At 53.3% G+C, this 21,011-nt stretch overlaps 10 protein-coding genes across 10 annotated transcripts; 5 read left to right on the plus strand and 5 right to left on the minus strand.

The window, feature by feature from the left end:
• Positions 1 to 204: 204 nt before the first annotated feature.
• BBK36DRAFT_1110880 (hypothetical protein) lies at positions 205 to 1,085 on the minus strand (the record flags this gene model as incomplete). The annotated part of the gene is made up of 2 exons (XM_024889640.1): positions 205 to 811; positions 880 to 1,085. 2 exons carry the CDS (start codon positions 1,083 to 1,085, stop codon positions 205 to 207), a joined length of 813 nt encoding a protein of 270 aa, XP_024753273.1.
• A 3,543-nt stretch (positions 1,086 to 4,628) lies between these two features.
• Positions 4,629 to 5,631, plus strand: BBK36DRAFT_1138366 (hypothetical protein; the record flags this gene model as incomplete). Its single annotated transcript, XM_024893239.1, has 2 exons — positions 4,629 to 4,865; positions 5,134 to 5,631. 2 exons carry the CDS (start codon positions 4,629 to 4,631, stop codon positions 5,629 to 5,631), a joined length of 735 nt encoding a protein of 244 aa, XP_024753274.1.
• A 682-nt stretch (positions 5,632 to 6,313) lies between these two features.
• Positions 6,314 to 7,174, minus strand: BBK36DRAFT_1134387 (hypothetical protein). The gene is made up of 2 exons (XM_024892287.1): positions 6,476 to 7,174; positions 6,314 to 6,406 (listed from the first exon to the last, which is right to left on the minus strand). The coding sequence occupies exon 1, from the start codon at positions 7,134 to 7,136 to the stop codon at positions 6,498 to 6,500; it is 639 nt and encodes a 212-aa protein (XP_024753275.1). The 5' UTR covers positions 7,137 to 7,174; the 3' UTR covers positions 6,314 to 6,406; positions 6,476 to 6,497.
• Positions 7,175 to 7,443: 269 nt separating this feature from the next.
• BBK36DRAFT_1138368 (ribosomal protein S8e) lies at positions 7,444 to 8,302 on the plus strand (the record flags this gene model as incomplete). Its single annotated transcript, XM_024893240.1, has 2 exons — positions 7,444 to 7,446; positions 7,523 to 8,302. 2 exons carry the CDS (start codon positions 7,444 to 7,446, stop codon positions 8,300 to 8,302), a joined length of 783 nt encoding a protein of 260 aa, XP_024753276.1.
• A 909-nt stretch (positions 8,303 to 9,211) lies between these two features.
• On the plus strand, positions 9,212 to 10,847 carry BBK36DRAFT_1111237 (RNA methylase; the record flags this gene model as incomplete). The annotated part of the gene is made up of 6 exons (XM_024889685.1): positions 9,212 to 9,294; positions 9,435 to 9,448; positions 9,535 to 9,554; positions 9,729 to 9,838; positions 9,982 to 10,313; positions 10,369 to 10,847. The coding sequence occupies 6 exons, from the start codon at positions 9,212 to 9,214 to the stop codon at positions 10,845 to 10,847; spliced, it is 1,038 nt and encodes a 345-aa protein (XP_024753277.1).
• A 773-nt stretch (positions 10,848 to 11,620) lies between these two features.
• BBK36DRAFT_1189059 (Phosphoglucomutase, first 3 domain-containing protein) lies at positions 11,621 to 13,111 on the minus strand (the record flags this gene model as incomplete). Its single annotated transcript, XM_024896607.1, has 2 exons — positions 11,621 to 12,289; positions 12,350 to 13,111. The coding sequence occupies 2 exons, from the start codon at positions 13,109 to 13,111 to the stop codon at positions 11,621 to 11,623; spliced, it is 1,431 nt and encodes a 476-aa protein (XP_024753278.1).
• Positions 13,112 to 14,707: 1,596 nt separating this feature from the next.
• BBK36DRAFT_1109582 (endonuclease) lies at positions 14,708 to 16,465 on the plus strand (the record flags this gene model as incomplete). Its single annotated transcript, XM_024889494.1, has 1 exon — positions 14,708 to 16,465. The coding sequence occupies one exon, from the start codon at positions 14,708 to 14,710 to the stop codon at positions 16,463 to 16,465; it is 1,758 nt and encodes a 585-aa protein (XP_024753279.1).
• Positions 16,460 to 17,297, minus strand: BBK36DRAFT_1134390 (Lumazine-binding protein; the record flags this gene model as incomplete). Its single annotated transcript, XM_024892288.1, has 2 exons — positions 16,460 to 17,216; positions 17,267 to 17,297. 2 exons carry the CDS (start codon positions 17,295 to 17,297, stop codon positions 16,546 to 16,548), a joined length of 702 nt encoding a protein of 233 aa, XP_024753280.1. The 3' UTR covers positions 16,460 to 16,545.
• A 619-nt stretch (positions 17,298 to 17,916) lies between these two features.
• Positions 17,917 to 19,119, plus strand: BBK36DRAFT_1166168 (TPR-like protein; the record flags this gene model as incomplete). The annotated part of the gene is made up of 1 exon (XM_024894869.1): positions 17,917 to 19,119. The coding sequence occupies one exon, from the start codon at positions 17,917 to 17,919 to the stop codon at positions 19,117 to 19,119; it is 1,203 nt and encodes a 400-aa protein (XP_024753281.1).
• A 293-nt stretch (positions 19,120 to 19,412) lies between these two features.
• Positions 19,413 to 20,234, minus strand: BBK36DRAFT_1616 (RWD-domain-containing protein; the record flags this gene model as incomplete). The annotated part of the gene is made up of 2 exons (XM_024897717.1): positions 19,413 to 20,053; positions 20,168 to 20,234. The coding sequence occupies 2 exons, from the start codon at positions 20,232 to 20,234 to the stop codon at positions 19,413 to 19,415; spliced, it is 708 nt and encodes a 235-aa protein (XP_024753282.1).
• Between the last annotated feature and the right edge of the window lie 777 nt (positions 20,235 to 21,011).

Below are 21,011 nucleotides of genomic sequence, written 5' to 3' on the forward strand. Positions count from 1 at the left end.
TTTCGAGGACGTTGTGACCATTGTTTTATGGAATGATTGGGGTGATTGTGCTGTAGACTGTTGAATTGCTAATCTTTTGCTGCTACTCGAGGCATTGCCACAATGTTGTGTAAGACCGCCACAGATGAAGATGACATCAAAACTTGAAGATAGATAATGGTACACTATGATACATATACTGATTCAACCTGTCCAACCTTTGGATCAACGGCCCAAGCCTCCACTACCCGTCCTATCATAAGCGCCAGTCCTCTCATTAGTACCAACCCTATCGTTGGCACCAACTCTTTCATTGACACCAGTCCTCTCATTAACACCAGTCCTATCGTTGGTACCAGTCCTCTCGTTAAACCCAGTCCTTTCATTGCCACCAACCCTGTTACCCTCCAAGTCCTTGCCATCGAATGTCGGACAGCCCTCATACTGATCCTTCATCCGATGACCTCTGCTCTCAGGCACTCCCTGACCCCCCGTGAACTCATTCAAAGTCTTCGTAGGCAAGACCTTGGTTCCATGATGCACGGCCGCAGCCTGATGGGTTTCGTGGATGGGAGCAGTGGTGTGGATGACTTCCGGTGCCACAGTCTCCTTGTGGATGACGGGCTGGACGTGTTCATGGACGTGGTGGTGGACGCGCTCGCCGGCGACGACGGGCGCTTCGGCATGGGTCTCGTGGGTCTTGTCGTGGGTGACGGAGGCGTCCTGGTATTTGGCGGCGTCACGCTCGAGGAAGTTACTCACGTCCCTGTCGCTGCCGTGCTCAAAGGAGCGGTGTTCGGTGGGAAGGACTCTCTCATGGTGTTTTTCAGGGCTGTAAACATTCTGGTTAGAATAAGATACCTTCACATGTCGACAGATTGGAATGGGCAGAACACATACAGAACTTCTTTATGCTCAAGAGGCTGGACGGTAGTGTGGTGGTGATCCTGGTGGATGTCCTTTTCCACAGCCGTCCTCACCTTCTCCTGCTCGTGCGGACGAACGTGTTCGTTGGTGACGGGGCGTCGGACTTCTTCGTCCACGGTGGTGTCGTGCTTCCCGTCGCGGGAGACGAGATCGCCAACGGCCTTCTTAACCTTGTTCATGTTGATGCGAGCTTGTTTGGTTATAAGTTGTAGCTTGATAGAGTATGTTGAGGATAGTGCTTGGTTGAGTGAGGTTCAGTCCAAACGTCTTCCTACGTCCTATACTTATACCTCGCCCTCCTCCGCCATTCCATGCCAGTATACGTCATCTCTTGGATGTAACCAAGCATCTCGGACCGCAAACTCTAATCAAGCTCCTTATTTTCCATTCAGCTCCCCAATGGACGCGTACCCCAGATCGGCAGGAGAACGCAAGGGCGAATCCCATAACGCCGTGATTTGGTCATTGTCGATGCCGGGTCATACATGCATAGTGTGGCTTGCCCACATGCATGTTGAGAATAGCAACAGGATAAGCTGCCAGCCTCCCAACAAACAAGCTACCCTCTTGCATCGCCACCTTCTATGACACAACGACTATACGGTGGCAGATCGGATGGTTATACCGAGATAGATGAGGTGCAAGCCATTGGCTGGGAATAAGAGAAGAGGCTCGATGAGGAGAATTGGCATTCAGGTGGATCTGGAAGCTGTGAAGCTAGATTGGACTAGGGCATTTGGTGTAAGTTAGATCGCCTCGATCGCATAGTATAGCACGTCATCCAGCGCACCGTCTGGCCCGGGTTACAGGTTTTGCGGCAGTTTGAGTCTTTCAGCTGAACGGCCGGAGTCCCACCTCCTACCAATCACGGCCTGTCTCACCGCAGTTCCGGATTCGAGACAAGTTCGTGATGCGAAACGCGTCCTGAGGTCCCGTCGCCACAACTGAACACGCAGCTGAAGAGAAACAATCGGCAGTGATGCCCCTCGGACCTGTTCCACCAGAAGCTCCAGCTGCCCGCGTCCATTTCATCATCATTCGCGATTGCGCGATTGCTATGTTGGTGGAATGTGATTATGGACGGTGACGCTTTGGTCGCACTCAATTGTGCATAGTTGTCGCTATGCTTAAATTCCATGTCGAACGCCTCTTACGAAACGGCGGCGAAACGTATAGACATGGATTCTGTGCCCACCTTATCGAACAACAGTCAACCCGTTGCAAGTTGGCCATTCATTACAAAGGCCTTGCGGAAGCCTCGAGATTACATGATCTGGTGCAACAGGCTTTTGACTTTGGCATCGTACGAAAAAATCAAGATTTGCGCAATCACCAGCCCTCTTCGATCAAGTTATTCTCTAGTCCCGTACGACTCAGAATGCCAATTGCATCACAAAAGGACCCGTTCTGAGATCTTCTTAAGCGAGTGGCTAACCAGGACCCGACGTGGCCGTCCATCGTCCCAGCGAGTCAATATCATGATCCTACCATGATTGCTGCTACTGCTAGAAGTGGCAAAGACGGCTTTCAGGTTTAATGATAGGCTTCTATTTCTCCTAGATAGGATACCTATGAAGACGATATGCTGTTCTCTCTTGTCTCAATGAGCCTGAAATGCTGTACAGCTCAGTGAACATGCTGGTGAGCCACTCCGCTTTTCAGCTGCCCATTTTCAGCAGGCTGCTCCCCTGGCTAACCCCATCTCGACAATCTCGCCTTGGTCGTGACACAGCAGCAATTAAGCTTGGAAACCGTGGTCAGCCGGTACACAAAAGGCACGACGTGGTCGGATAATTCAGAGTCCAGAGCTTTGATCACCACATTCCTCGTATGATGAATCATCGTACTGACAGCCTCGTCCAGAAGGAAAAGTTCGCCGTCTTCCCTTCTGACTATGGCGCGTACCAAATAGAGGAGCTACATATTTCTGGCCACACGACAGAGCCAAGTCTGCAACGTCGGTGTGGAGAGAGCCACTCTAGCAAATGGGGCCCCATACTCCCAACCTCTCAAGAAAAGCAATAACGTCAGATGTCTGTAGGAATTCAACCTCGGTCATCTGGGTTCCAGAGAAGCCTTCAGCGTGGCGATCCTGAGACCCGCACAGAACGTCGAGGAACCACAATGAAATTACACCGTAGAGCTTGCTTGATATTCAAGAGATGTCTAGCCCATCAACCAGAATGGTGCCAGTGTAATCCAAGAGCCCAAACAACATTAAAAGGGAGTAGACTATCCACTCTTCGCTCCTCCCACACATAGCCACTTCCTAACCAAGCTTTATTTGAACCGAGATGATCTGAGGTCAGGTAAGGCAGGATTTCCGCTTCCCTTCTTTCTGCTTGATTTAACTCAATATTCCGCCACTTGATTCTTCCTCTACAAGGCCACGATGCCCGAAGCTCCCGAAGCAAATCATGCCGTGGCTTGACTCCTTGCGGGTTGGTCTCGCTGACTCTTCTCGGCGCATGAGAGCTCTAAGCGACGTTACCAAGCGATTTCCAATTGGAGTGGCTATTCCAGTTTCCCAGCTTGAATATCCAGCGTCCTGAGTTTACACATACAGAGTCAAAATGCTGCTATACATTGAACAAATATCTACCTTTGTACCATTTCATCAATGCGAAAACGCTGAGCGATGAGACATCAAGTTGAAACGCACCAACTGTCGATGCCAAAAGCTAAATATCTAGGGTAGAGAGGCACGGTATATATGCCAAGGTACATGCTCGGGATGCTGCGAGAGCCAGCTTCCAGCTATTGATCCAAAGTATACACTATAGAGAGACTTTCAGGCATCCTCTTAACCATTTCTTGGGCTCATCAGTCTCGGTGCGCCGTTTCCGAACCACAGGCAGCTTCTTCTCAACCTCGTCGCGCAAACCTCAAAAGTTGAATCAGCCTGGCTACGGTCACGACGAGTAGAAGTGCCAAATATAGACGCACGCTCCGATCCCTACGACTGATACTTTACATCAACTCTAGGTTACCATTAGAGAGACCTTCTTCAACATCAGCTTGCTTGTTCTGTATTGAGGAACAGAGACTACTTCAGAATGCCTCGACCGCATAAGCATGGACCATGATAAGACGGCGGCGTAATCTCAACGATTTTGTGATAGATTACTATCAGACACACTTACACTCTGTAGACCTTGAGTTAGTAATGGAAGAAGCGCAGCGATGGAACCCTCTAACTCTTTCTTCGTATAGACGCTTCTATGCATCCGCAGCTCAATGTCAGGTCGTCTCAGACCTCATCAACGTGCCAGTTATAACGTCGTTATACTTGGCTTTCTAAAAATAAAGCAGCCACATTTGTGACCTATGAGAATTAATCTCAATCTATCCGTTAGAAGACGTCTGGACGGCTTTTGACTACATGTCAAGGACGGCTCTTGTACTAGGTGATTGTTGAATTTCATATCCAGGTCGTCCAGCCTTCATTCCACAAGCCACATAATAAGCTTCTACGAGGACTCAAAATCGAAGTTTCAACCAGCAGCTTTCTCTACGCAAATGTGGCTTCCTAATGTACATAGGAAGTTCATGATATTGCCGAGAGAGAAACGCCATTGGCACACAACGACGCGCAAGTTGTGAGTTTTCGGTAGCTTTAACAAACCATTGCATGTACAAATTGAGTCGCACCGCCCTTGGATCTCTCCTGAAATGCTCCTTGGCTGTAACCGCTTCTTCAGCACACTGGTGAGAATCTCAACATGCGTCGTCTACATGTCCTATTCCTACTCCGGCTGCAACGTATTTTCAAAAGCCGCCGCCGTCACCAAAAACACCTTCAAGTCATCTTGCACCTTCAACAGGACATTCTCCTTCTCATTATTGACAATCTAGCCCTCCATGATAGATTCCTTCTTTCGCACACCTGCAAAGCCTTCCGGCACATTACACTTCAAGACTGGCGCGCCGTCGTTCCACGAGTTTCCTTGGAGGACAAGGTTGGCTTCTTGGCAGGGCTGGCTTACACGTTACCCAGTTACTGGATCTGTTCGAAGTGCTGCAAACTTCACCCTATTCATACCCCAAACTTCCCAATGTCCTGAGTGACTGTCCGGTTGCGCGGTTGACAGCTCCCAGAGATATGGCACATATATGTTTCAAATTGAACATCACCATATACAGTTTGCATTCAAGCTATCTCGCCAAGGGAACAAGCATCGATAATACCTTGCGGAACTGATGAGCACATATGTATTTCGGCCACAGCGTTTGGAACATTTTGGACAGTCTTACGAAGCGGAGCCAAAGATCAATAACAGACAATTTTTGTTACGCGAGACGTGGAATCTCAGCAAGAGGCAGATTATGGGTTATAAGAAACAGATGAGCGAGATCACGCAGCTCGAGCATATGGCTCTCCTCACGGACGCCACTGTAGTCGAGGATGAGATTGAGTTGGCTCTCCAATCACCGGGCCGATGGAGATACAACTCCTGCATGCGCTGCCACACAGATTCCGGCGTCATGATATCCCCGGACGAGAAAACGGCGACAATCCAGGCCTGGCACAATTTTGGCGGGGAAGAGTCACCAATGGATGCGAATTGGAGGGCATTTGCGGACAATGAGTACGATACAGTCTTTGACTGCTTCACGCGCAATGCGCACCTCCATCAGCGCCATGGTGGTGTTCGGGAGTTGTGGTTCGAGGACACCCCCGAACAGTTGCCCCAGAGAGTACGATATTTGCTCTACATGTGGTAAGGCACCCTATAAGCTCACGGCGATTTTGGACAATGGTTGAAGAACCTTTCAACAATTTGATTATTTCACCCTCGTAAGAGACCTCGAATATCGACATGGGCAGCATTCGGGAGCTGTGGCGGGGGAATATCGGGGAGGACTTGATGTGCTATCGTAGATAGAGGCGAAATAGGTACTCACAATTAAACATGCTAAAGATATTACCATCAAAATAATGATATAATCAAGTAAATGTATATGATCTATCTCGAGGCAACTTTATTATATATCAAGATCTACCAAGATAATTCTACTCTATTTACCCAGCTAAACCAATATCTATTCATTTACTATCTAGATAAACTACGTCTACCAGTTGACAGCCAGGGAAGTCAATGAATTGATCTCAATGTCTTATTCTTTAGTTTTCTGGGATAAGGATCAGGTGTGGACGCAGGCTGGAGGATCTGGAGGACACGATGGGGGTTGTTATCGAGAAATGTTGGTCAAAGCAAGCACTGACTGGCAATTCCTGAAGTTGTTGCTTAGTTGCCAACAGTCGTAGGATGTGTAACTGGATGCAAGCGGTCGTTCCTCCTTTCAAAGGTCAAACTTCATATCAGTCATGACGGCACCACCTGCGGCCGTACAGTGGGAGGCGTGGCTCATGTCGTCTTTATCGTCTTTACTATTTCCATTTTACGTCTTTTTGATGTTATAGTACAGGCAGCTATATACCGTGTCCATGTATATATGCTGGGTGATAGATGATACACATTTGCCTTGCAACGTCGTGACAGTGTTCATCAGAGCTTTTGGCTTCGGTCTTCTTTTACTCCGTCACGCTCTCCATTCGTATGTCCTCCCCCTCCAGCGGCTGCCCACGATCATGATGAAGCTTCTATCTCATCCAGACTCTTAATGTTCAACTCCGAAATGCGCAAGATGGTATATCGATGCTTGCTCTTCGCCTGGCGCTTTCTCCTCTGCCTCCTCTTCGTCTTGATCTTGATCCTCATTGGTTCCGACTCCGTCCCCAACACCGTCGCTCGGCATTCAAACACCCTCTCATCGATACTCGGCGCACCCTTCATAGTGTAGTCCCGGCTACCAAGGACGCTGGCGCGATTCAGTCGCAGCACATCTCCGGGGAGAACGCCCGGCATCTTGAAGGGCAGCCGGATCTGGTCGCCCTCCTGGACCAGGTAGGGAAAGCCGTGGATGTGGACGGTGATGTAGTGGCCGGGCTGGGCGGCGAGGAGGGGCAGGAGGGTCTTGACGGAGTCGGGAATGGGAGCGGGAGGTTCGGCAGGGTGGCTCTTCTTGAAGGCGAGTGGTCGGACTTGGGAGTCGGTCGGATTTGGGGCGTTGTTGGGGTGGTGAATTGGCGAGATGGGCTCGACGATGGGAGCCGTGGTGTTGAAGGCGCATCGAGGCTGGATTTGCTGGAGTGGTGCGATTCGAGGCAAGATGCGAGAGCTGGGAGCCCTCAGCTCCAGCACGGAGCGAAGGAGTGCTCTGCTCATGTTGATGCAATCAACTGCAGCGCCGCAATTCTGCTGCTTTGTTGAGAAGTGATTGAGAGGTTCTCCCAAATATGCCTGGCAAATTCAACGGTTCGATGAAGTTGAAGCTTTGCGATTTTGCGGGCTTGGCCGGATTAGTGTGGCGCCGGGGTCCGATGAAATCTTGGCGCTACTCCGGCTTGGTGCGGCCAGTGTAACTTTTTTTTCCTCCTTCTTCGAGACTGGGAATTTTTCTGCCGTTATCTGAACCAGGCTCGGTTCTCCACTGGATTTATAGAATCAGAGTCGACAACAAAACGCAGCCAACATGGTATGTTTCTCTGATACTGAATCGGATTGAACTTGATTTGCAAGAAGATGGAAACGGCTCGGCTAACTCCCTGCAGCCTCAGAACGAGTATATGGAGCGGTGGCGCAAGCTGCACGGCCGCCGCCTCGACCACGAAGAACGAACCCGCAAGCGCATCGCCCGTGAAGGCCACAAGGCCTCGCAGGACGCCCAGAACCTGCGCGGCCTGCGAGCCAAGCTGTACCAGAAGAAGCGCCACAATGAGAAGATCCAGATGAAGAAGGCCATCAAGGCCCACGAGGAGCGCAACGTCAAGACGGCCGACGAGAAGGAGCCCTCGCAGCCGCTGCCCTCGTACCTGCTCGACCGGTCCAACCCCTCGACGGCAAAGGCCCTCAGCAGCGCCATCAAGAACAAGCGCGCCGAGAAGGCGGCCAAGTTCAGCGTGCCGCTGCCCAAGGTGCGCGGCATCAGCGAGGAGGAGATGTTCAAGGTGGTCAAGACGGGCAAGAAGACGCACAAGAAGGGCTGGAAGCGAGTCATCACGAAGCCGACGTTTGTGGGGCCCGACTTCACCCGACGCAACCCCAAGTACGAGCGCTTCATCCGGCCCATGGGTCTGCGATACAAGAAGGCCAACGTCACCCATCCCGAGCTGGGCGTCACCGTGCAGCTGCCCATCATCAGCGTCAAGAAGAACCCCCAGAACCCTCTGTACACGCAGCTGGGCGTCCTGACCAAGGGAACCATTCTCGAGGTCAACGTCAGCGAGCTGGGCCTGGTGACTGCGGGAGGAAAGGTCGTCTGGGGCCGATATGCCCAGGTCACGAACGAGCCCGAGAACGAGGGCTGTGTCAACAGTGTGCTCTTGGTCTAAGAATCTTCGGGAACGGTGCTGGCATAAGGATGGAATTCTGCAAAAATCTGCTTTGACAGGGGGGCTCTGGCTGTCCAGTTGCATGTATTGGCGTTTACGGCGTTTGGTCCCCATGAGTGCTTGATGCGGAAAGAAAGAAAGAAAGAGATGAGAGGGTAGATCCAGATTAGGAGGCACGGGGCTTTCGAGAATATCACTGCTTTGAGCTTTTTAAATCAATGGAGATGGTGATATAGCAAATATATAATCAAGCAGACTCTGCTATTTGTTTCCCTTCTTATGATGGAGAGCATGATAGAGAACTTGCAGCATTGGCATATCAAGTGTCAGTAGAACCATTAGCAGCCCAGCAACTCCGCAATGTCTAGCCTATTACACATTTTCTAATTAGTATCCTTGATCTCTCTGTGCGTACTGTAGTCGCATCATCTCGTGTTTTTCTCGGTAGAGTCTCGACATCAATCTCGATAAGCCTCTTGTAGTCAATGCAGCGATTTTTTTTTCAGTGGCTCAACCGCCACCAAACCAGCCAAAGGGACCGGACCCTCCCCAAGCCCAAAGCGGATGGATAGCGGGGTGCCACCCCGTTTCAAAGGCGGTGACAGCGATGAACCCAATTTTCTGCCCGACCAAACGAACTGAAGGCCTGCCTTTTTTTTTTTTTTGCCGCTCCGCCTTTGGAAAGCCTTCCCGCAAGCCAGAAAAAAAAAAGAGCAGAAAACGGAACAACCGAAGGCGCCTTCGTCTTTTTCTCTTTTACAAAACTTCTCTCTTTTGAAGTTATTTACATCCTCCTTCCTCCTTCTTGTTCTCTTGCGCTCTTTGCAAGACAGAATCATAGACCTCGCGGCGGAATAGACGAACTTCTCTTTTTATTCATCCTTCTTTTACGAAAGTTACTTGCCCAAGATGAGCGGCGACAACATGGAAGTCGAGTTGGCGGAGCAGAAGCTCAAGACGATGGAGCACAGCGAGCAGCACTACTTCAAGAGGTATGTATCAAGCAAATATGTGTAGGGGAGACAGGGGAACAACGCTGTGTCCATGTCTTCTTCTTCTTATCCGTTCCCGTTCTAGTTGGGAATTTGCGATCCTGCGAGAGTCAGCTGCTGATAAATATCCTTGTGTCCAGTTACGATCATCACGGTACGAATAATTCCCAGTGAAAAGAGAACCAGGGCAGTCTTATAGGAGAATACGCTTTCTGACATTGATTTCTTCGGCGCGCGCAGGAATCCACGAGGAAATGCTGGTGAGCAATTGTTCCCCTCCCCCTCCCTGCTACATGTTATTGCCCCTCCTTTGCTGCGAATTGGAAGTGGTAGCGCATCGTTATCACCATTCATACCTACCTTTCAAGTCCAGTCACAAATCACGACGAAACAAGGCAACAAAGTACGCAGACTGACGGTTTAATATTTTGCAGAAAGATGAAGTGCGCACACGGTCGTACATGAACGCCATCATCCAGAACAAGCACATCTTCAAGGACAAGGTTGTTCTCGACGTTGGATGCGGTACTGCGATCCTTTCCATGTACGTCGTAGCAAGCCTCTCCATCTATCACGATTGCGCTCCGCCATCGAGACTTTGACAAACGGGTCGAATCGACTCCGCACATGATAAAGTCTAGGAGAAAAGACCATGGAAGGGTGATATTGACCTGGTATCTATTCTAGGTTCGCCGCCAAGGCCGGCGCCAAGCATGTTATCGGCGTGGACATGTCCACCATCATCTTCAAGGCCCGAGAGATCGTCAAGGTCAACGGCCTGTCAGACAAGATCACCCTGATCCAGGGCAAGATGGAGGAGATTGAGCTGCCGTTCCCTCAGGTTGATATCATCATCTCCGAGTGGATGGGTTACTTCCTCCTCTACGAGAGCATGCTGGACACGGTCCTGTACGCCCGAGACAAGTACCTGGTTAAGGACGGCTTGATCTTCCCCGACAAGGCCACCATCTTCTTTGCCGGTATCGAGGACGGCGACTACAAGGAGGAGAAGATTGGATGTGAGTTTTTTTTCCCTACCGTTATTTCTTACCTCCGTTCTGACAAAAGGAAAAGTCTGGGACAACGTGTACGGCTTCGACTACTCTCCTCTTAAGTCCACCGCTTTGTCAGAGCCTCTCGTCGACACCGTCGACCTCAAGGCCGTCGTCACCGACCCTGTCCCCGTCCTCACCCTCGATCTCTACACCTGCACCACCGCCGACCTCGCCTTCAACACCACCTTCACCCTGACGGCCAAGCGAGACGACTTCATCCACGCCCTCGTCTCGTGGTTCGACATTGACTTCACCGCCTGCCACAAGCCCATCCGCTTCTCCACCGGCCCTCACACCAAGTACACCCACTGGAAGCAGACCGTCTTCTACATCAAGGACGTCCTCACCGTGCAGGACGGCGAGGAGATTCAGTGCAAGCTCGACGTCAAGCCCAACGACAAGAACCGCCGCGACCTCGACATTGAGATTGACTACAACTTCCAGACCAGCGATGCCAACAGGACCGCTGCCGGCCACAGCACCTACAGGATGTGCTAAAGCGGCCGCATCCGATTCAATTCTTTTTCGACACACATACACACACTCACTCTCTTTCTTGAACCGGCGTGCTTGGTGAAGAGCAGTAAACATGTAAGCGGGAAACTTCAAAAGGGCAAAGTAAGGGCATGGCAAGGAAAGATGACAACAGGGAGCTTCTTGACGGCGTATATATCTGGCTTTTTTGTTTTGCGTGTGTAGGCGGGGAGGGGAGAGAATTCAAAAGTAGATAGACCAAGAGGGGGCGAGTGCTATAACTCGATATGAAGTGGTTGGTAGAAAAGAATGAGAGAATGAAAGATACCACTGTCTAGATCTACGGAGCATATTGATGACAAGAGACTCAAGAGACTATTCCTTCAGCTCGGTTCTTCAGCTTCCATATTTTTCAGCTTGTTCCCTCGGTTTGCTCCAGAGGATTCCTCCGTCTAGGCATGACGTTCTTGAGGCACTACTGGATCTGATTGATACCTGACGTATCATTTCCATTTAAGTTCTCAAACAGGCACAAATGGCAAGTAAAATGTACATGGACATCTATATATTGTCGAGTCGCGAGTTGTCTCTATCAGTCGCTATGTTTTTTTCTCAACTTATCTTTCAACCCCCTTTTCATGTGGTGTCGAACTAAGGCAATCTTTTGCCCAACCCAGATGTTCATAAAGGCATCATTCAATTTCGTCAACCCGTTTTTTTCTACCTTTTCTAGTTTTACTGTTTTTCAGACGTGGAATTGGCCTGTATTCAGCCTTGCACTACTTGGCATGGTATCTTTACGAGCCGTATTGCTTGATAATGCTGGCCACCTTGGTAGCCAGCTCGTCGGCCTCGTGCCTCGTCGCAGCCTCGGCATACACGCGGCACGCATTCTCGGTGCCGCTGGCGCGCGCAAAGGAGCGAGCCGTCGTGTACTTCCTAACGCACTGGTCGATCTCGTCCTGGGCGCCGGGCGGGTGGCTGAGGCGGCGCTCGGCGTCGGTGGTCTCGAAGATGTCCTTGTTGGCGACCTCGACGCGGACGAGGCGGTTGGGCAGGTCGGTGTAGGTGGTGGCCCAGTCCTGGAGGGACCAGGCCTTGTGGGCCAGGATCACCTCCACCATGAGCATGTCGGAGATGGCGTCGCCGACGGTCTGGGTGAAGACGACGGGGAGCTGCAGGTTCTTCTCAATGTACGTGGTGCTGGCGCCGTTGGCGTAGGCCGTCTGGACGACGCCGATCCGGAGGTCCTCCTGCAGGCCGGCGGAGCGGACGAGGTCGCTGATGAAGGAGGCGTTGAGGGACGAGATGCGGTCGCCGTCCAGCATGAAGAAGCCGGAGTCGGGGTCGGCCCAGTAGTAGATCAGACGGTCTGCGTCGCCGTCGAGCGAGCAGCATCGGGCCTCGGGGGCCGGCTTCAGGGTGGGGGGAGCTCGCTGCTTTGTCTTGACAAAGTCGGCACCGCACTAGAAGAATTGTCTGTTAGCTTAGCTCGACTCCTGGAGTTGGTATGCAGGGCTACTCACGTCGAGGTTGAGAACCTCGGGTCGCAGCACGTCGTCGTTGACAATCTTGACGTTGAAGCCGGTGACGTCCTTGGGGATGAACTTGAGCAGCTCGGCGAGCTTGGGGCCTCCGACGCCGTTGGCGCAGTCGACAATCAGCTGGCCCTGGACCTTGCGGCCTCGCAGCGCGCGCACAAAGGCCTCGGACAGCTTCTTGTAGTAGCCGGCCTCGCTGACCTCGCCGTAGGCCTTGGGGGTGCCCTCGGTGTTGACGCAGCGGGTCAGGTAGTGCAGCTGGGGCGTGGTGAGGATCTTGTAGTCGGTGTACTCGATGCCGGTAACCTCGAGGGCGTCAGCCAGGGCCGTAACCAGGCTGTGGCCCGAGGGGCGGGTGTCGCGGCCGTAGACGACGCGGCCAGGGCTGTTGAGGTCGATCTTGAGCTGCGAGGCCAGCTTCTTGTACGTCTCGAGCAGCTCCTCGTGGGTCGGGGCGTTGACCAGCAGCGTTGCGTGGGCCTCCCAGTCCTGCTCCAGCATCTCGCCCATGGGATCGACGATCTTGACGCCGTTGTCGGGAGCCGGGTTGTGGCTGGCGGTGACCATGACACCAATGGCCTGGCCGTTGAGCTTGCGGCTGCGCAGGCCGGCAATGAGGCCAACGCGGAACGAGACGCCGGGCAGCAGGTCGGCCTTCATGCGGAAGCCAGCGGTGCCATACTTGTAGACGTGGCCCTCGACGATGGGGTGCTTGGCCGAAACCTCGAGGAACTTGGCGTCATCCATGGCGGAGAAGAGATGCTGTGGGTTATGTCGAGAGGCGGTTGATGGAGGGGTATGGCGATATCTGTCAGGCACAGGCACAGACAGAGGTTGTGTAGGTGGTGGGTGGTGGAAGAAGATGGAAGGGATGGAGGGGTGAAAGGCGAGAGCAGGGAGGAAGAGGTGGCGGTTGAGAGGAGAGAAGACAAGGGGTAGAGAATACAGAGAAATAGAAGAAAAAGGGTCAAGGGTCTGGGGCGGAGAAAGGAGAGAAAAAAAAAAGGAGGATCAGGACACAAGGCGCGGCTCTGGCAGCTCAGCGAAGGCGGTGCGAGGGCGCAGAGGAAGCCAGAGAGAGGCCTTTATTTGGACGTCGCGGGTGGAGTCAGTTGGCGGCACAGCGGCCCCGTGGCCCAGAGGCTTGGATCCAGTCCTTGTTTGGCCGCTGCATCTGCTGGATTGACTCTAGTTCCGGGTCGTCAATGCAAACTCAGTTCAGTTGATTTACTCAATCCGGCTGTTCTGCTGCTGTCCATGGCCGCCGGATCGCCAAACGGACTCGGCTACTCCCATCGAGGCGGCGGCAGAGGGAAGCAATTCACAGGGCCCTCACTTGAGGCTTCAGCCATAATGCCGCAAAGACGCCTCTGTCTCGTGTTCATCTCGTCATCCTCGCAGCTGTCACAATCAGCTCGGGGTCACGCTGCCCATCCTCTGAGCTGTCACAGTCACTCGCGCGTGCCCAATCAGTTGTGCTGCTGCTAAATCCAAGCACCGACTGCTCACCTCCTCTTCCAGACGGGCTTCTCAATATTACATGCTGTACTATAAGGGGGGGCCAGACGCAGACCCCGCGTTGCTGCAACGGTAACAGCTGCGGCGCTGTAGGATGACACCCCACCCTCAGCTGTGTAGAGAGGGTGATTGATGCTATGACTTGACGCTGAAATGAGCTGAGGGCTGTGAATATTGGAACCCAAGGTAGACAATGGAGTACTCTGGCACTGCCATATCAGCATTTGTATATATCATTCGTGGCCAACTCAATGGCAGCCCCTCTTTGTATTACTGGCTGCTCACGCATCTGCAGTCCCTGAGCCGTGACATGCCAAATCAGACAAAACCCACCTTCTATAGCAGAACCAGCACCAACACCTCAGTCAAGCAGCGATCGGCCGTTGCTGAGCGGCATTAATGCCGACGTCCTCCTGCAGAGAGGACATGACAGACAGACCAGACCAGACGGAGTACCTAAGGCAAGGGAAAGGGGACGGACAAAAGTACTGGCCAACAGGTGCTGTGCATGCCAATACGAAGCCATCTGCACCACGGCCGCAGGTACCCCTGTCGCTGGCTGCTGCACGTCGCCTGCACGATGATGCAACACTTTCACGTGACCTCGCGCCTACAACGAGCCTCTGGCTTCTGGGCAAACGCGTGCCCGTTCACGATGCCGTGTATCAGCAAAGAACAACGAGACGCCTCTTCCTTGTGTCCATTCTGGAGTGCCAATTCTGGACTTTCTATGCCCTTGGATCCAGGCTTCACCGCTTCATCAGACGATCCCATGGCTCTCTGATATAGAGCCCTTGGTCCTTGGTTCGCTTCTCGATCCTCAGCATGGAAGACTCGGACTGTGCCAACCCCCAGTTCCTCGCCTGGGTCAAGGAGTGGCTGGACGTTGCCAGAGAACGCAACTCCAAAGGCATCACTGCGTACAAAAACGCCTATGAGTCGCTCAAAGCATGTCCCATTCCGTTTGAGCATCCCGCATCGCTTCAGCAACTCAGGGGGTTCGGCCCCAAGCTCTGCGAGCGCCTCGAGGACAAACTCAAGGTCTACTGCCAACAGAATGGACTGCCGATGCCGCGGCATCCTCGAGTGAGAAAAGCTAACGACAGATCTCTCAACGAGCAAGCCGGAGATGGTACAGAGTCACGACCCAAGAAAGCAAGGCAGCCCAAGGCATACGTCCCTGCGTTTCGATCGGGAGCCTACGCCCTGATAGTAGGCCTCTCCGATCTTCCAGAGGATGCATCGTCCAGCTTGACCAAAGCAGAGCTCATAGAGACCGCCCAGCCGCACTGTGACGCCTCATTCACTGCACCTAGTGACCCGACAAAATTCTACACCGCTTGGAGCTCGATGAAGACGCTGATGCAAAAAGAGCTGGTCTACGAAAGAGGACGGCCTCTACGCCGATATGCATTGACGGATGAAGGATGGGCCGTCGCAAAGCGAATCAAGGAGACATCTCTATGGCAGGAAGAAAATGCCGTCAATGAGCAATCAGAACCAAGACCTCGGCCGCAGCCGTCAGCCGCACCGGCAGTGGCAGATGCAGTCGTGATCTTAGACGAAGAAGACGATGCCCCACTCATCATCAACGAGCCTTCGTTCTATCATAACGTTGTCTCAGACGGCCCTATTGTGTTGGAGGGAGATGATCTGCCCAGCTTCACCCCGATCAGGATCCCACCTGGGTCCTTTACCGTTCAATTAGTCCTCGACGTTCGAGAGGTCAGAGCGAAAACAGATCGTGACTATATGCAGGAGGAATTGGTCAAGCAGGGGGTAAAGCCGATCATGAGGAGTCTAGAGCTTGGCGATGTCCAATGGGTTGCCAAATGCAACGATCCTACGCTTTTAACGAGGTACGGCGCCGAAGGAGATGAGATTGTCCTGGACTGGATCGTCGAAAGGAAACGCTTGGATGACTTGATCGGGAGTATAAAGGACGGCCGGTTCCACGAGCAAAAGTTTCGACTCAACAGATCTGGCGTGAGAAAAGTCATCTACCTCATCGAGGAAATCTCCATGGATCAGGCCGCATATCAGAGATACGAAGAAGCGGTGCAGTCAGCCATTGCGTCGACACAAGTGGTTAATGGCTACTTTGTAAAGCGAACACAGAAGATTGACGACACCATCAAGTACCTGGCGCGGCTGACTGCGATGCTCAAGCGCAAGTATGAGAACAAGCACCTCAATGTCATCCCGACGAGGGTCATCACTGCGCAGAATTACTCGCGCCTACTCCAGCATCTCCGCGAGAGAGAACCGTCAGTCGGATACCACGTTACTTATCCTGCGTTTGCGTCGCTGGCCTCCAAATCAGAGACAATGACGCTCAGGGACGTCTTCCTCAAAATGCTCATGACCACCAAAGGCCTCACAGGAGAGCGTGCGCTCGAGATTCAGCGCAAATGGAATACACCATACGACTTCGTCAAGGCATTCCACGCCTGTGGCACGGGCGAACAAGGCACAAAGCGAAAGAGGGAACTTGTAGCCAGCGAACTGAGCCACTTGGTCGGTCGAAGAAAGATCACCAAGCAGCTGAGTCACAAGATCGCCGAGGTCTGGGGGGACGCTTAGAGGCCATTGCGGAATGCTGAACACGCTTCAATTGGTCTGAACATCTGTATGAAATAACTGCAGCTCTTACCATCGCCATACTACGGCTTTGATCCCAGGCTCTTTGCAACGACACGCTCTACAATCTTCTCGAGAAGAGGGATGGACGCAGCTTCTCCGTCACCACCCAGGATGCCAGCCAGGGACTTTTCAGCATACTTGGCCATCATGTCCACTTCGATGTTGACCGTGTCCCCCTTGCCCTTCTTGGCCATAATAACCCGCTCCTGGGAGTAGGTAATGAGCATGATTTCCCACCAGCCTTCAGCATCGTTAACCTGGGTGACAGTCAAGCTGGTTCCATCGATGGCGATGAATCCCTTGTACACGATGTAGCGCAGAAACTCGCGCTTCTTGGGCTGGAACCGGAAAGTGAGGGCGTTGCCGTCTGGCGTCACGGAGAGGATCTCGGCGGTTGTGTCAACGTGGCCCTGGACAAAGTGGCCGCCCATGCGGGTGTCGGCGCGGACAGCCCGCTCCAGGTTGACCCTGCTTGACTCGACCAGGGTGCCGAGGTTGGTGATGCGCAGCGTCTCGGGTGCGACGCCAATGGTAAAGGTATCGCTGGTGAAGGAAGTCACGGTGAGGCAGCAGCCGTTGACAGCGATGGAGTCGCCCTCGTGGCAATCTGTAAGGAGGTTGGACCCGGAGGGAATGGTGACAGTCATGACGGAGCTGCCGGTGGCGGCATCATTCTGCAGCCGGGAGATGACTGGCGCATGTTAGTCGCTGTAGATGAATGCCGCTCATGATTCAACGCACCTCCGATCTCTTCGACAATTCCGGTGAACATGGTGATGCTGTCGTGACGGTGACTGGTGCCTTGGTTATTAGGACCTATTATTCTATCAAGGCGTCAAGGGTGAGATTCACTCACAGTTGACTTGCTGATGACTCGACGCGCGTTGATGAGCCGAAAATGGTTCGATGCGTGAAGGGCGGGCTCCGTTATACGCTGCACCAAGGCTCGATATCCAGTCAATTGGCAAGTCTTTCTTCTCTGAAGCTACCAAGATATAAATTGGCCAGAAAACAGAGATTAATAGAAGATGAGGCTCACCCGGCCTCAACAAAGGACAGCTGTAGGGAAACCTAAAGCCGCGTCTTACCAATCTTTAGCTCGACCGTCGATTTGATGCCAAAGCACGAGCCCCGCATTCGTGGTGGGCAGAAAAAGGCAAAAAAGGTGTCCAGGCTTATCGATAGCGGTCCCGCCAAAAATTCTCAAGTTTTCAAAGGTTGAATCGAGACAGGCGGTGCGACTGGCGCTGAGTTGCATTTTCATGTGAAATATCGACCCGACAAGATCTCTTTATCTTTCAACTAGAACTGCTTTTATTCATCGACTCAAACTCTTTGCTACTGCTCATTCAAAGTACTACATCTACGACGCCAACACAACAAAAGTCAACATGGCACCTCGTGCCGGGGCGAAGAAAGACACACCCAATATCAACAAGCTCATCGCCGATGCAGAGACGCAATACGAAGTGGGCAATCTAGACGAAGCCATTGCCCTGGCATCAAAAGCTCTGGAGCTCACCGGCGAGGGCGGTGACTTCGAACTCAAAGCCCTGAACCTGCTGGGCGTCTTGAGCGTGGAGGACGGCGAAGTCGAGGATGCGCGGGACTACTTCCTGCGAGCCGTCAAGCTGGACGAGGAGGGCACGCTGGACGACAAGATTGGCGGCGGGCCCGAGAAGTTCCTGTTCCTGGCCCAGCTGAGCGAGGAGGGCGGCCAGGACAGCGTGCAGTGGTTCGAGCGCGGCGCGGCGGCGCTGCGGAAGCAGATCCAGGCGCTCAACGACGCGACAGCGGCGGGCCGGCGGACGCCGGAGCAGCAGAGCCGGCTGGACGAGCTGCAGAGCAAGCTGGGCGGGGTGCTGTGCGCCGTGGCGGAGGTGTACATGACGGACCTGTCGTGGGAGGCGGACGCGGAGCAGCGGTGCGAGGCGCTCGTGACGGAGGCGATGCTCATCGCGCCCGACTGCGCCGAGACGTGGCAGACGGTGGCCAACGTGCGCATTTCGCAGCAGCGGCTGGACGAGGCGCGGGCCGCGCTCAAGCGGAGCCTGGAGCTGTGGCAGGACCTGCCGCCCGAGCACCCTTCCGTGCCCGAGTTCCCGACGAGGGTCAGCCTGGCGCGGCTGCTGATGGAGACGGAGATGGAGGAGCAGGCGCTCGGGGTGCTGGAGCGGCTGGTCACGGACGACGATTCCAGCGTCGAGGTGTGGTATCTGGGGGGCTGGTGCTTGTATGTCGCGGGCGAGAAGCTGCGCGAGGCGGCGGCGAAGCCCCAGCAGCAGCGGCAGCAGCAGCAGCAGAATGGCGAAGGGGGGGAGGAGGATGCTGAGAAGGAGTGGAAGGCCACGTGGGGGTATGCGAGGAAGTGGCTGTCTCAGTCGTTGAAGCTGTACGAGCTGCAGGAGTATGAGGATGACAGGCTGGGCGAGCACGCGAGGGAGTTGCTGGAGAGCATCAACAAGGAGCTTGGGGAGCCGCCGGAAGGGGAGGATGATGATGAGTGGTCCGGGATTAGCGATGATGAGGGTGATGAGGATGAGGATCACGAGCACGGTGAGGATTGCGATCACGATCATGAGATGCACGATTAGAATGGGGGATGAGGAAAAGGGATTTGGCGGATATGGATCTGATGGCGTTGGATGGGAGCAAAAAAAGAAAGACTTGGCTTTTTACATTAAGATGTGGATAATGAGATGTAGCTGATGAACAATTCTGGCGAATATTCCTAGATCCGACAGTCTATCTCTTGTTCTGTGGTATAAAGCTCTTATTTTTGTTACAGTATACCCAAAATGTTAGTCAAAGAAAAAAAAAACGCAATAGAAGCAGAATAACGCCGTATATGTTATATATACCCCCAAAAAACATGCCCTTCCCAACCTCACACAGCCTCCACCTTGAGCTGCTCAACACCATCCGCAAGCCCCTCCTCCTCATCCTCCAAGTCCTCACCCTTGCCTGCCAATCCCCTCTCCCAGAGCTGCCTCCCCGTCAGCTTGACGGGCTCCTTGATCCTGGCCTTCTTGAGCTCCGCCAGCCGCTCCTCCTCCTCGCGCTGCCTCTTCTCCTCCATCTCCTTGAGGAAGGCCTCGCGCCACTTCATAAACGTCTCGGGCGTGACGGGCGTGCCGTGGAACTTCTTGTTCTCCTCGCGCTCGGCGGCGAGCTGCTCCTCCTCGCGGGCGCGCTCGGCGGCGTCCTTGCGGTCCTGGACGAGCTGCTCGGCGGCCTCCTTGAGGGAGGAGTAGAGGGTGAAGACCATGGCCATGCCGAGGTTCTCGGTGACGGTGTCGGCGAGGTCAGCGAGCAGCTTGTCGCGGTCTTCGCCGACATTGAAGTGGGGGTGCGGCGGGCTGGACGGGGAGGAGAGGATGTCGAGGTGTGGCGCTGCGTCGGGGTAGTCGTCTGGGTAGCGGACGGAGAGGAGGAAATGGGGGGGTTCGTGGGAGGAGTCGTCGTCGGTGGGCTCTTCGCCGGGGATGTCGAGGGTGACTTTTATCCTGAACTCGGTTTCGGAGATGTCTGTTTTTTTCGTTCGATTCCGATGCGATTAGCGAGAACGAGCTTCTGGTGATACCAATATGTCGTTCTGGCGCTCTAAGAGGCCGGTGGGCGGATAGGAAGGGGGGATGGTACCTGTGATTTCGTCGGGAAAGATGGATTCGAGCACTTCACGCTCTTCAATCTGCTCTTCGCGACCCATTGTGGCGGCTGTATCTGGTGAATTTGGGTGCTTCTGGTTCTTTTTTTGGATTTGTATGAGACGTTGGTTGAGGTTGATGATGGAGCTTTTTTGGCGGTTCAGTTTTAGGTGGGGTTGGCGAGGGAAAGGCTGGATGGCCGTATGGCGGGGTTCGTGGGCCCTTTCCGTTGACAAGGCGGAACTCATGATTCAATCTTCAATTGCGATCAAATTCCGTCTTATTCAACGAACTGCATTCAATAGCATCACAGCCGTCTTTTTTTCTTCTCCAATGCAAACTACTGTCAGACGCGTAGTGTGGACATTGTTCAAGGCATCATGCACCTGCACTCGCCGTGTATAAGGTCGCCATCATGCACTTGATGAATGCATCGTTGTGAACCCAATGCAGGTTTATACAGCACAAGTGCATCGATGCCATCTTCAGCACCGATTCTCATGTCTCGAAGCGAGAAGGATCAGCAGCTCGCGTCGTTATCGAATGACAGGGGGCCTGTGGGATGCTCGGTGAGAAAGAAAGTTGACAGGTCGGCCATACTAATAAGGGGCCAGATCAGTGGGCACATTGAGGTTTGCGTCAGCGCAACATCGTCGAGCCGAGACATCACGGAAGATGCCCTGTTCCTTTTTGTTATTTTCCTCTGTTCTTTTCTTTCGGACCAGATAAAGCAAAAGGTGATGTGGTCGTGGCTTAATGGCATCGCCAGCTCAGCTTCACTTCCGCCCTGCTTTTGACACTATAAAGGCAACGACACAGATAAAGGGAGGCTTTGCGTG

The sequence above is a fragment of the Trichoderma citrinoviride genome (genome assembly GCF_003025115.1).
Source record: "Trichoderma citrinoviride strain TUCIM 6016 unplaced genomic scaffold BBK36scaffold_2, whole genome shotgun sequence".
In the NCBI taxonomy this organism is placed as follows: domain Eukaryota; kingdom Fungi; phylum Ascomycota; class Sordariomycetes; order Hypocreales; family Hypocreaceae; genus Trichoderma; species Trichoderma citrinoviride.